Below are 12,946 nucleotides of genomic sequence, written 5' to 3'. Positions count from 1 at the left end.
TCTCTCTAAAAGCCAGGGAGGACAGGGGAAGTTGTCAGTGCCATAAACATTGCACACACACACACACACACACACACACACACACACACACGTCTCGCGTCGTTAGTTGGAATGCTTGTTTCTCTCTCTCTCTCTCTCTCTCTCTCTCTCTCTCTCTCTCTCTCTCTCTCTCTCTCTCTCTCTCTCTCTCTCTCTCTCTCTCTCTTCTGTGTCAACATTCTATTTATACGCAGCATATTTGTGTATCTGCTTCGTACTTATCCTTGTTTTTTTTCTTTCATTTATTTTCTTTTCGACTTTATTTACGTTTAAGATTCTTAAACACACTTTTCTTTCTTTTCATTTGCCTAACAACGTCATGCTCTTTATATACACACTTACTTTTACATTCTTGTTCTTCTGTTGCTTGATTTGTTCCCCTTTGAGCTCTGCTTGATAATGTTCCCTCCTTATCACCCATGTAAATATAATTGTATAAAATCTGAACTCGTTACTTCTTGTTACTGTCCTGATTACTAACTCTAAGGATTTTGTTTACATCTTCACGAGTAGATCCCTCTTGCTACTTCACTGCTTCCCAGGATATATGATTTGCTTTAGTTGGTATAAACATATTTTCTGGCGTTACGCCCCACAGAGCGCCCCCAACGTCAGGCCTCGCCCTGCAGCCCCGCGACCACTCAGTCACCAATCAAGGACGCGCCAGGGAAGGAAAAGCGGAAGGGAAAACTGAAGTTCCGCCGGAAGAACAAGAAGGGTTGTTGTCGCGTCAGTTAGGCGCCATTCCTAGAACGTCGCCCGTTAGCAGGCAGTAGCTGTTTGGGGAGATAGAGGTGGTGTTGCCAACAGAGCATAACATTGGGAGAAATCAGTGAAATACTAAACTTTTCTGTTGTTATCGTATGTGGTAATGTTGTATTATTTTCAAAAGATGATAAATCTTACTATTGACAAGGTGACAAGATAATAATTATGACTTCTTAATTCTCATGTTTTAAGTTAAATGAAAAAAAATCTATTTTTTCAGAGCTGTTTGAGTCAGAGTAATGTCTTAAGAAGTATTTTGCTGGCTTCGGTAACAGTAGCTCTTATATCTGGTGGCAACGTCGCGATCGAGTCTCTCAGAGGAAGACTGGATATGAAAAACATGTGTAGTGACTAATATCACAGCGTGGCTCACTTCACCCTGCTTCGTCCACTGCCTGCTCCGTGACGTCTTTTCTCTACTGCCTTGCTTGTGGTCTCTTCGTCAGCATCTTCTAGTGTGGAGTCCAATCACCTTGTGTCGTTTAATATCACGCGACTTCCACGCTTTTGTGTCTAACGTGCTGCTCTCGCTATCTCCTACAACCCTGTCGTCTGCTGTGGAGCTTCCTCGTCACCTGCATACGTACTACGTCCCCCGTCGCGTCGCGGTCTTGCCTATCCTTCATATTTCAGCCTGATCTCTCCTCACACAGTCTGTTGGTGGCCGCCTGGCAGGATGGCTACTCTGTTCCACGCCACCGTTCTTTGTACCATACTTTGTACAGCAGTTGTACATAAATAAATAGCAGCAAATGAAGATCGGTTTCACTCAAGCCTTGATAAAAACTCACCATCCGCTGAAATGTATATCAATCTACACTTGATTGTCTTCTTAAATAGATAAGATATTGATCAGTTTCATGGTAAATAAGATTGTCCATTCCACGATCCTTCTGATCGAGAGGAAAATAGTTATAAAAGCTAGTACATTTAATCTTTTGTCTTTGCTCTTCGAGAAAGCAACAGGAAACGGTACTAGTAGCGTCATCAACGTGTTTTCTTCACAAATAAAATCAGGAGATAATAATTATTAGAGTATTCGATGCCTTCTTGCTATTCTATGACGCTGTTCTCCACTCATAGTGAATGATATACGCATGTATGATATAATCGTAATATTTTTTAAGGTATTTGGTGTTTTATTTAACCTTCTACAATGTATTCACCTATAAAATCTAACAAAATGTGATGATATTTTATGTCTGACTTAAATACACAACCACACGTCGATTTTTTTTTTTAGTTAGTTTGCTTCGGAAATAAATAGAACAAAGTTATTCTAAGCAAAACATCTTCTGTTCACAGGGTTTTTCTATACTAATTTGCAAGATATCAAGACATTTAACATTTATGGGACCTGACTACAATATTCCTCTCCTTGTCTCTCGCACAGACCGTCCGAGCCCCCCGGGACAGCCTGAAGCAGTGGACCGGGAGGGAAGTGTCCTCAACAGATTGGCGTACGTCAAGGTGGAGAATGATGCCCTCTTGCTTCGCTGGGACGCTCCTGTTACTGACGGAGGCTCCCCTATCACCGGTGTGTGTGTGTGTGTGTGTGTGTGTTGGGAAGGTTTTGCGTTGTGTGTTGCTGTTGACTTAGAATAGCTTTTGTTTCTGACGTCAGTATGTTTGTTTGTGTGAGGAGAGAGAGAGGAGAGAGAGAGAGAGAGAGAGAGAGAGAGAGAGAGAGAGAGAGAGAGAGAGAGAGAGAGATAAAAACAGAATAAATGTCTTGGTTGTGTTTTTTTGTGTCGTTGACGTTACAGAGAGAGAGAGAGAGAGAGAGAGAGAGAGAGAGAGAGAGAGAGAGAGAGAGAGAGAGAGAGAGAGAGAGAGAGAGAGAGAGAGAGATTTATAGTACTGTAGGTAAATAAGTATAAATGTGAATGAATCTATTCTCGCTACTTTTTGTTCGGACCATATTTATAAACTTTGCCTCAGTCTTACCTTTATTGACGGCATGTACTTCTTTCCTGTGTGTGTGTGTGTGTGTGTGTGTGTGTGTGTGTGTGTGTGCAGGCTACATCATCGAGCGGTGTGAGGGCGAGGGCAGCGTGTGGGTGCGGGTCAATCTGGTGGCGATCAAGGACACGGAGTACGCGGTGGCCAACATGGTGGGCGGCAAGGAGTACCGCTTCAGGTAGGTACTCTTGATTCGCTCGGCTGTCGTCCTTCTACTTCTCTTACTTTTTCCTCTATTGCTGTTCTTGTTGTTTTTGTTTTCTTTTTGCTACTCATCTTCTTTCTCGTCCTCGTCTTATTCTCCTCCTCTTTTTCGTCATATCTGTAAACGCATTCAAGGATATTATAAATTCTTCTAAACCTCTACCTTTTCTTTACTTCCTCCTCTTTTTTTCCATTTCTCCATATGGTTATAAATATATTAAACCTTGCATTACAACGAATAATACCCTCCCTCCTTGCCATATTTTTTTTTACCTCTTTTTCTGTTCCTCCTCCCTGTGACACACGTCACTCACACATACCAGACGGAAATATATTAATTTTTTTTTTTTCACAGGCCCCTTCCTTTCTCTGATACTTTCCCTTTACTTCCCTGCACTTCTGTCTAACAAGATTACATTCTATTCCGTATCATCTTACTACAGTTAACGCTCCCCAATCTTTGCAGAGTGATAGCTGAGAATGCCGTGGGATCATCTGACCCGTCGCCGCCATCCGAACCAGTCAGCATCTCCACGGACCAGGAGGCCACGGAGCCACACTTCCTCAGGGAACTGCGTGATGCTGTTGCCGTGGAGGGCCAGAAGGTGCGACTCTTGAGCTACATAGTTTTGCACATTGACCTGAGTATTTATATGGTCTACTAAGGGGGAGGAGAGAAAAAAAAGAAAGAAAAGTAGAAAAAAAAAAAAAACAGGCGTATGACAGTATAATGTGGTTTATTTTTTATTCGGAAAGTGCGTTTTTTATATTTACACAATTTTACACGTTTATGAACCAAAATATTTCCGTGATATTTACTGAGGAGAAAGGCGTGTAATAGTGTAGTAGGGTTTTATTATTTGTATTAACGTGTCAAACCGTATCAAATTTTCGTAGTATGTTTGACTTTTGTGTTCATACTCTATAACTACGAATAATCAAGATTACTAAAAGCTGAAGTAATAGGCCATATTATATATGACTTCTAAACTCTCGGGGAGTTTTAAAGCCACATTTCATCACATACAGAATATAACCACACATAATGTTAAGGATTACTGGAACTACATCCGCAACCACAAGCCGTTATAATGACTTGAAAAATAATCTCACGGAATGAAAAAAAAAATCTTGGAAACCCAACAGTCATAATTTCCATACTTTTTTATATTATTATTTTTATTTATTTATTTATTTGATTTTTTATTTTTTTTATTTATAGGCGGGGTAACTTTTCTCACTCACCAGGTTGAGTTCTCATGTGACATCATTGGAACGCCGCGGCCAGACATCACCTGGTTTAAGGACGGCTTTGAGGTTTACGACACACGCCGCTTTGGGTTTCTTGTGGAAGGGGACCGCTACACCCTGGTGCTGAAGGAAGCCAAGCTGACTGATGAGGGCGACATCAGAGTGAGGGCCACCAACCGCGTGGGTGCCGCCTCCTCCCAAGCCACTTTCAATGTGCAAGGTGAGTGTCCATAGATACGTAGACATTTGAATCATTTGAAACATTTATCACTAGTATTTGTAAGTAATTGATAAAATGCAGGGTTTTCAAGATGCATACTAGTTAGCCTTTCTGAACCAAAACCTTTTAAGCTAAAGGTATTGAAAGATAGATGGACAGATAGTAATATGTTTAATTACCAAAGATCTGAATATACATAGCTCAGTATCAGAAACATTAATTTCCACTACACATATTATTCACTTCAAGATTTACAATATGTTACACCGTCTTTGTGTCATGGTGGTGTCCTGCAGGTGTCATTGATACCTGAACTAAAATTTGAAGTTACATTTGGAACTGAGAATGATAATCTCTTTAAACGTCCACATTGCTTATACATTTCAGCAAGATTAATTATTCTTGCTTATTTGTGATGGATGTCTGACTTCCAAATAATTAAATTGAGGTGTAATAGTATGTGGTGACTGCAATTCTCTCTTCTGTCTCACTCTATTGTAATTTGTATCCTCATGTAGATGTAAAGCTGTAATAATAAATAATGGATGCAGTTCTGTCTCTTTCCACCTCACACTGTAGTAACTTGCCTCTTTGTTTAGGTGTAATGATATAGTGGCTGCAATTCTCTGTCTTTTCACTTCATATTGTAGTAACATGCCTCCTCATCCTGCAGCCCCACCCAAGATCAAGCTCCCAGCCCAGTATGAACAAGGACTCATCTTTGATACAGACGAACTAATCCGACTACGCATACCATACACAGGACGACCTCAGCCTCAGACCTCTTGGACCCACAATGGCAAACAGGTGCCTGATGTGTTGGTGCATGACTCAGTGATTCTTGCCTGCCATCAGTCTTGTTAAATTTTGAAAATTCTCTTTTCATATGTCCTTTTACTTGTGCCCTTAACACTTTCAGTGCTGGACATTTTTTCCTTAATCACGTACAACACTTTAGACCCTTGTTTGTTTGTACAGTAAAATCCCTCTCATCTGGCATTCCAGTATCCGGCAGCTTCAAGTATCCGGCATATTTTTCCCCGAGCCTTTAAATCAATAAAAAATCAATGTGTACTCATAAAATCGATTAAAATTCCCGTGCGAGGCATACTTTGTCCCCTCGCCACCAGAGCGCACTGCTTCGCGCCACCCATGGCCCATGTGTTTACTCAGTGACTCAGTCCCGCGTGTGCACTGTTTAACGCCTGACACCTTCATCATGCTTAAAGTTGTAGAAAAGAGGAAGCGTGTTGTGCTTACACTTAAGCAGCTGATCAGATCAGCTGATCTTTGTTATGGTAAGATGCGTGAGTGTAGGGTGGTGATTGTGGACATAATTTCACTTCTATTCAAGTATCCGGCAATATTCAAGTATCCAGCATGTCGGCAGTCCTGTTGATGCCGGATAAGAGGGATTTTACTGCATTATGATCCATTGATTAGTTATGTAGCCAAAAAAAAGACAAAAGCAACATCCTATTAGATGTAGCTCTGCATAAGATGCACCCCTATTTTACTATTGATGTTTTGTGGAAAGAAAAAATTATGTATCATAAAGTTATTGAAAAAAAAAAACTGTAGTGTGTGTGTGTGTGTGTGTGTGTGTGTGTGTGTGTGTGTGTGTGTGTGTGTGTGTGTGTGTGTGTGTGTGTGTGTGTGTGTATGTTATTTAAGAGGGTCACTGGCCAAGCGCAACAAAAATTTTTAATAAAACGAAAGGCCCACTTAATACCATTTCCCATAGACATGTCAGATAGAATAATAAAAAAAAAGAGGATAAGTGTCTTGAAACCTCCCTCTTGAAAGAGTTCAAGCCATAAGGAGGAGGAAATACAGAAGCAGGCTGGAAGTTCCAGAGAAAGGGATGAATGATTGAGAATACTGGTTAACTCTTTCATTAGAGAGTTGGATAGAACAGGGATTAGAGAAAGAAGAAAGTTTTGTGCAGCCAGGCTGCAGGAGGAGGGAGGCATGCAATTAGCAATATCAAAGGAGCAGTTAGTGTGAGAATACCAGTAGAAGATAGCAAGAGCTGCAATATTGCGGCGATGAGAGAGAGGTTGTAGACAGCTGGGTAGAGGAGAGGAGTTGATAAGACAAAAAGCTTTTGATTCCACCCTCTCTAAAATAGTGGTATGAATGGAACTTCCCTCCATACACATGAAGCAAACTCCATACATGGACAGATAAGGCCCCTGTACAAGGTAAACAGCTAGGGGAGGGGGGGAACAAGGAAACTGGCAGAGAGGACACAGAAAACCTAACTTCATAGAAGCTGCTTTAGCTGGAGATGAGATGTTAAGTTTCCAGTTCAAATTATGAGTAAAGGACAGACCAAGGATTTCAGTATAAAAGGGAGATAATTGAGTGTCATTGAAGGGTAGGGGATAGATATCTGGAAGGTTGTGTGAAGTTGATAGATGGAGGAATCAAGTTCTTGAGGCATTGAACATTTGTTCTACTGCAATCAGAAATTTTAGAAAGATCAGAAGTCAGGCATTCTGTGGCTTCTTTGCATGAGCTGTTTACTTCCTGGAGGGTTGGACATCAATGGAAAGACGTGGAAAAGTGCAAGGTGGTATCATCAGCGTAGGAGTGGATAGGACAAGAAGTATGGTTTAGAAGATCATTGATGAATAATAGTTAGAGAGCGGATGACAGGACAGAACGCTGATGATCACCATTGTTAATAAACTTAGAATGAGAACAGTGACCACCTATCACAACACCAATAGAACAATCAGAGAAGAAGCTTAAGCTGAAGTTACAGAGAGAATGATAGAAGCCTTATGATAGTAGTTTGAAAATCAAAACTTTGTGCCAGACTCTATCAAAAGCTTTTGATATGTATAACGCAACAGCAAAAATTTCGCTAAAATCCCTAAAAGTCTGTGTATTTTGCCCTCGCATCTGTTGTGATGCAGCGCTGTAGCTGTGCAGTGCTACCATCACATCTAAAACTGTGTGTGCGTGTGTGTTTTTTCTCTCTCTCTCTCCATTCCTTTCCTCCTTCCCCCTTCCCTCCCTACTTCCATCCGTCTCATCCACCCACCTTCCCTCCCTTCCTTCCTTCCTTCTCTCTCTCTCTCTCTCTCTCTCTCTCTCTCTCTCTCTCTCTCTCAAGCACACACACACACACACACACGTGCGCGCGCAAACACATGAAGTGGTTAGCACGCTCGGCTCACAACCAAGAAGGCCCGGGTTTGAATCCTGGGCACGGCGAGGCAAATCGGTGAGCCTCTTAATGTGTAGCCCCTATTCACCTAGCAGCAAGTAAGTACGGGATGTAACCTGAGGGGTTGTGACGTCGCTGTCCCGGTGTATGGTGTGTGAGTGGTCTCAGTCCTATCCAAAGATCGGTCACTATGAGTTCTGAGCTCTTTCCGTAGGGTAACGGCTGTCTGGGTGACCAGCAGACGACTGTAAGTGAATCACACACACACACACACACACAGAGAGAGAGAGAGAGAGAGAGAGAGAGAGAGAGAGAGAGAGAGAGAGAGAGAATAAGAAGAATCTTGAGTATTGCAAAGCTGAATGAGACTGACTGAGAATGAAAATGGATGGAAGGAGCATAAATGGAAAGGAAATGGATGGAGGAAAAATGAAGGAAAGGAGTAGGGGACAGGAAAAGAGAATACCTATTTCACAATATTTTCTCTCTCCCTCTAATTCTTCACTCAATCTTGCTGCTTATACTTATTCTTTTTGTTTTCTCCCTGTCCTCCCATCCTCCTCCTTCACCCTTCCTCCACTTCCTTACCCCATGTTATTTCCTTCCCATGTTATGTCTCTTCCCCCTTTTTCCTTTCCTCTCCCTTCCTTTTTCCTCTTGTCTCAAACCTCCCTCCCTGTCACCTTCCCTCCCCCTTATCTGTCAGTGATAAGGGACAAGGGAGAGGAAGGGGGAGGAAAGGAAAAAGGGGGGAAGAGACAACATGGGAAGAAAATTACATGGGGTAAGAAAGTGGAGGAAGGGTGGAGGAGATGGATGGGAGGGCAGGGAAAGGGGAGGAAGGGAAGGGGAAAGGGGGAGGAAAGAGAGAGAGAGAGAGAGAGAGAGAGAGAGAGAGAGAGAGAGAGAGAGAGAGAGAGAGAGAGAGAGAGAGAGAGAGAGAGAGAGAGAGAGAGAGAGATTTTATTAGTAGTAATATTATTAGTAACAGTATTTGTGCTTTGTGTACTACTGCTTCAACTCCACACCTATAGGTATAAGCTTATGGGCCTAGGCATCTGTACTATGGCCTCATTAGATGCACAGTAATTATCAGATACTTTTTTTTAAGAAAAAGTGCGTCTGATGCGCCATCAAATATGGTAAATTTTTCCAATGCGTAACCTTAGCAGTGAAATGGTTAATAGGAAACATTCCTACTCAAAATGCAAACAAGTGGAAAAGAGACTAAAAGCCTTCCCTTCTGCTGCAGATTGAGGGTGATGAGAGGCACACTGTGGATGTATCAGACAAGTATGTGACTCTGAAGATTGCAGGTGCCAGTAGGACAGACAAGGGCCTCTACACCCTCAAGCTGTCCAACCAGCAAGGCAAAGATGATGCCTCTTTCTTTGTCACAGTCACAGGTGAGGTGAGACAATGATGGTGGCGGTGATGGTAGTAGTATTGGATCATAATCTGAAACACTTAGTCTGCACCTTTACTACATTCAGAAGCTGCTAGTTCAAGTGATATGGGTTTCTAAAGGTGTTTTAGTGACAAACAAGATTTCTACATTATTAACAAGACAAATGGTCTTGATGACCCAGTGAAATATCTATGTGGCCTTTAGAAATAGTTGTGGTGTGAGAGCAAAGCTTTTAAGAATATGGACCATTGTCCCATCCTAGTACTGTATTTCAATGCTATCTGACTTTAGCACGAATTCAAACCTTTATCTACAGATTTATAGTTAAGGATGGCAGCCAGTACATCAGAGAATCCTTAATTTGGTTTCTCAGTAGTGCAAAAATATAAATCAAGTGACTTTTTTTTCTCTCTCCCCAGACCGGCCAGATCCCCCAAGTGTTCCCACAATCACCGACGTGTCTGGAACTGCCCTCACTCTACGTTGGGACCCACCACGCGATGATGGCGGCTGCAGAATCTCAAACTATATTGTGGAGTACTTCAGGGTGAGTCTGGTGCTGCAGAAGGAAGAAGAAAGAAACATTAATCCTTACACATTTTACACTGAAAATAATGTTTATTTCAAGATATTTTATACTTCAAATGAGTTACTCTTTTTTAGAAATAGGAAAAGACCAATAGTTCTCAAGTCTTTTATATAAAAACACTGTATACTTTTCCTATAATTTAAATCTAAGAATATTCTTCTCATAAACAGAAAAATAAAGCTGATTAGTTCCAGCATTACCAGAAAATTACAATAGCACAAGAAAAACAACAAAACAGACTACAGTTCCCAAGACCTTCATGAAAAGATTACTGTATGCTATTCCTTTAAATTAAATCTAGAAATATTACTCACCAAAAGCAAAACATCAAAGTTGATAAACTCCAAGAATACTTGAAAATTATCATAGCACAAAAGACATAATCAGCAAAACAGACTATGTAAGTTCCTCTTTCACTACCTTCCTTTCACGTCCTCAGGTGGGGTGGGATGTGTGGCTGAAGGCTGCCTCTTCTCGGATCACCTGGATGCAGCTCACAGACCTCATTGTGGGGTCCGAGTACCGCTTCCGCATCAAGGCTGAGAATGCGTATGGAATCTCTGAGGCTGGTGGAGAGTCTCAGCAAGTCCTCATTGAAGAAGCCAAGAGCACTGAGGGGTACAGTAACCTTTGAAGCATTGTGTGCTAGTTATTGTGGTAGTTATTGTGTTGTCGACAACCCTAAGTGTCTTGACACCCCCCCCAACTTTTTCTTCATTAACTTTTGCAACATTCACGGTCTAAGATCTAATTTTCAATCTGTAGAACACCACTCCTCTTCTAAACCTCATCTTCTTTTCCTCACTGAAACTCAGGTGTCTGAGGCAACTGACTGTAGCCCCTTTTCTGTTTCCACCTACTTTCTCTATCCTCATTTTCGATCCAAAGCTGGATGCTGCGTTTATGTGCACAATGACTTAACCTACTCTCGTGCCCACGCTCTTGAATCTTCCGAGTTTTCCACCATCTGGCTACGACTACAGAGTTACTCTCAAACTAAATTTATCTGTGCTGTATACCTCTCACCTAACTCCTCTGACTATAAGAAATCCTTTGACTATTTAACTTCCAAAGTGGAGCACATTCTGACCCTCTTCCCTTTTGCAGAGATCTCCATTCTTTGAGACTTCAATGTTCACCACCAGCTTTAGCTTTCCTCTCCCTTCCCTGACCATCCTGGTGAACTAGCCTTCAACTTTGCCATCCTCCACGACCTAGAGCAATTGGTGCAACACCCTACTCCTATTCCTGACCGTCTTGGAGATACGCCCAACATTCTTGACCTTTTCCTGACCTGTAATCCTTCTGTTTATGCTGTCAGCCTTTCTTCTCCGTTAGGCTTCTCCTATCACAATCTCATATCTGTATCTTGTCCTATCGCTCCAATCCCTCCTCAGGATCTCCCTAAGCGAAGGTGCCTCTGGCGTTTTGCCTCTGCTAGTTGGGAGGATCTGAGGAGGTATTTTGCTGATTTTCCTTGGTATGATTACTGCTTCCGTGTCAGAGACCTGTCTTTGTGTGCTGAGCGCATAACAGAGGTGATAGTGTCTGGCATGGAGGCGTACTCTTTTTCACTCTTTTTCTCGTCCTAAACCTTCTAAACCTTGGTTTAACACAGCTTGTTCTCGTGCTATACATGATAGAGAGGTGGCCCACAAAAGGTATATAAGCCTTCCATCACCAAAATTTCATGCACTTTATATTTCTGCCCGGAACCATGCCAAGTCTGTTCTCCAACTAGCCAAAAACTCCTTCATTAACAGAAAGTGTCAAAATCTTTCAAGATCTAAATCCCCTTGTGACTTCTGGCATCTAGCCAAAAATATCTCCAATAATTTTGCTTCTTCTTCTTTCCCTCCTTTATTTCAACCAGATGGCACCCTTGCTATCACATCTATTTCTAAAGCTGAACTCTTTGCTCAAACCTTTGCTAAAAACTCTACCTTGGATGATTCTGGGCTTGTTCTTCCCTCTCCACCCTCTGACTACTTCATGCCACCTATTAAAATTCTTCGCAATGATGTTTTCCATGCCCTCACTGGCCTAAACTCTCGGAAGGCTTATGGACCTGATGGGGTCCCTCCTATTGTTCTCCGAAACTGTGCCTCTGTGCTTGCACCTTGCCTAGTCAAACTCTTTCAGCTCTGTCTGTCAACATCTACTTTTCTTTCTTGCTGGAAGTTTGCCTACATTCAACCTGTACCTAAAAAGAGTGACCGTTCTAATCCCTCAAACTACCGTCCTATTGCTTTAATTTCCTGCCTATCTAAAGTTTTTGAATCTATCTTCAACAGGAAGATTCTTAAACATCTATCACTTCACAACCTTCTATCTGATCACCAGCATGGGTTCCATCAAGACTGCTCTACTGGTGATCTGGCTTTCCCTAGTGAGTCTTGGTCATCCTCTTTTAGAGATTTTGGATTTTAGAAACTTTTGCTGTTGCCTTGGACATATCAAAAGCTTTTGATAGAGTCTGGCACAAAGCTTTGATTTCCAAACTACTCTCCTATGGCTTCTATCCTTCTTTCTGTAACTTCATCTCAAGTTTCCTTTCTGACCGTTCTATTGCTGCTGTGGTAGATGGTCACTGTTCTTCTCCTAAATCTATTAACAGTGGTATTCCTCAGGGTTCTGTCATGTCACCCACTTTCTTCTTATTATTCATTAATGATCTAAACCAAACTTCTTGTCCTATCCACTCCTACGCTGATGATACCACCCTGCACTTTTCCACGTCTTTTCATAGACGTCCAACCCTTCAGGAGGTAAACATTTTATGCAGGGAAGCCACAGAACGCTAGACTTCTGATCTTTCTAAAATTTCTGATTGGGGCAGAGCAAACTTGGTATTGTTCAATGCCTCAAAAACTCAATTCCTCCATCTATCAACTCGACACAACCTTCCAGACAACTAACCCCTCTTCTTCAATGACACTCAACTGTCCCTCTCTTCTACACTGAACATCCTCGGTCTGTCCTTTACTTATAATCTGAACTGGGAACTTCACATCTCATCTCTAGCTAAAACAGCTTCTATGAAGTTAGTCATTCTGAGACATCTCTGCCAGTTTTTCTCACTCCCCCAGCTGCTAACTCTGTACAAGGGCCTTATCCGTCCATGTATGGAGTATGCTTCACATGTCTGGGGGGGTTCCACTCATACTGCTCTTCTAGACAGGGTGGAATCAAAAGCTTTTCGTCTCATCAACTCCTCTCCTCTAACTGACTGTCTTCAGCTTCTCTCTCACCGCCGCAATGTTGCATCTCTAGCTGTCTTCTGTCACTATTTTCATGGTAACTGCTCTTCTGATCTTGCTAACTGCA

At 42.0% G+C, this 12,946-nt stretch overlaps 1 protein-coding gene across 1 annotated transcript in view; it reads left to right on the top strand.

Annotated features, from left to right (window-relative positions):
- LOC135112521 (titin homolog) overlaps positions 1-12,946 on the top strand; it is a 111,425-nt gene that overhangs the window by 19,383 nt on the left and 79,096 nt on the right. The window contains exons 2-9 of the mRNA XM_064026936.1: positions 2,201-2,344; positions 2,827-2,947; positions 3,440-3,578; positions 4,222-4,444; positions 5,118-5,251; positions 8,875-9,028; positions 9,450-9,577; positions 10,059-10,237. Of these exons, the coding sequence (XP_063883006.1) occupies positions 2,201-2,344; positions 2,827-2,947; positions 3,440-3,578; positions 4,222-4,444; positions 5,118-5,251; positions 8,875-9,028; positions 9,450-9,577; positions 10,059-10,237 (1,222 nt within the window). The remainder of the gene's footprint in view (positions 1-2,200; positions 2,345-2,826; positions 2,948-3,439; positions 3,579-4,221; positions 4,445-5,117; positions 5,252-8,874; positions 9,029-9,449; positions 9,578-10,058; positions 10,238-12,946) is intronic.

This window comes from Scylla paramamosain, chromosome 24 (assembly GCF_035594125.1).
Source record: "Scylla paramamosain isolate STU-SP2022 chromosome 24, ASM3559412v1, whole genome shotgun sequence".
Lineage (NCBI taxonomy): Eukaryota > Metazoa > Arthropoda > Malacostraca > Decapoda > Portunidae > Scylla > Scylla paramamosain.
The sequence above is the reverse complement of the archived record's forward strand: the minus strand, read 5'-3'. Positions and strand labels throughout refer to the sequence as shown.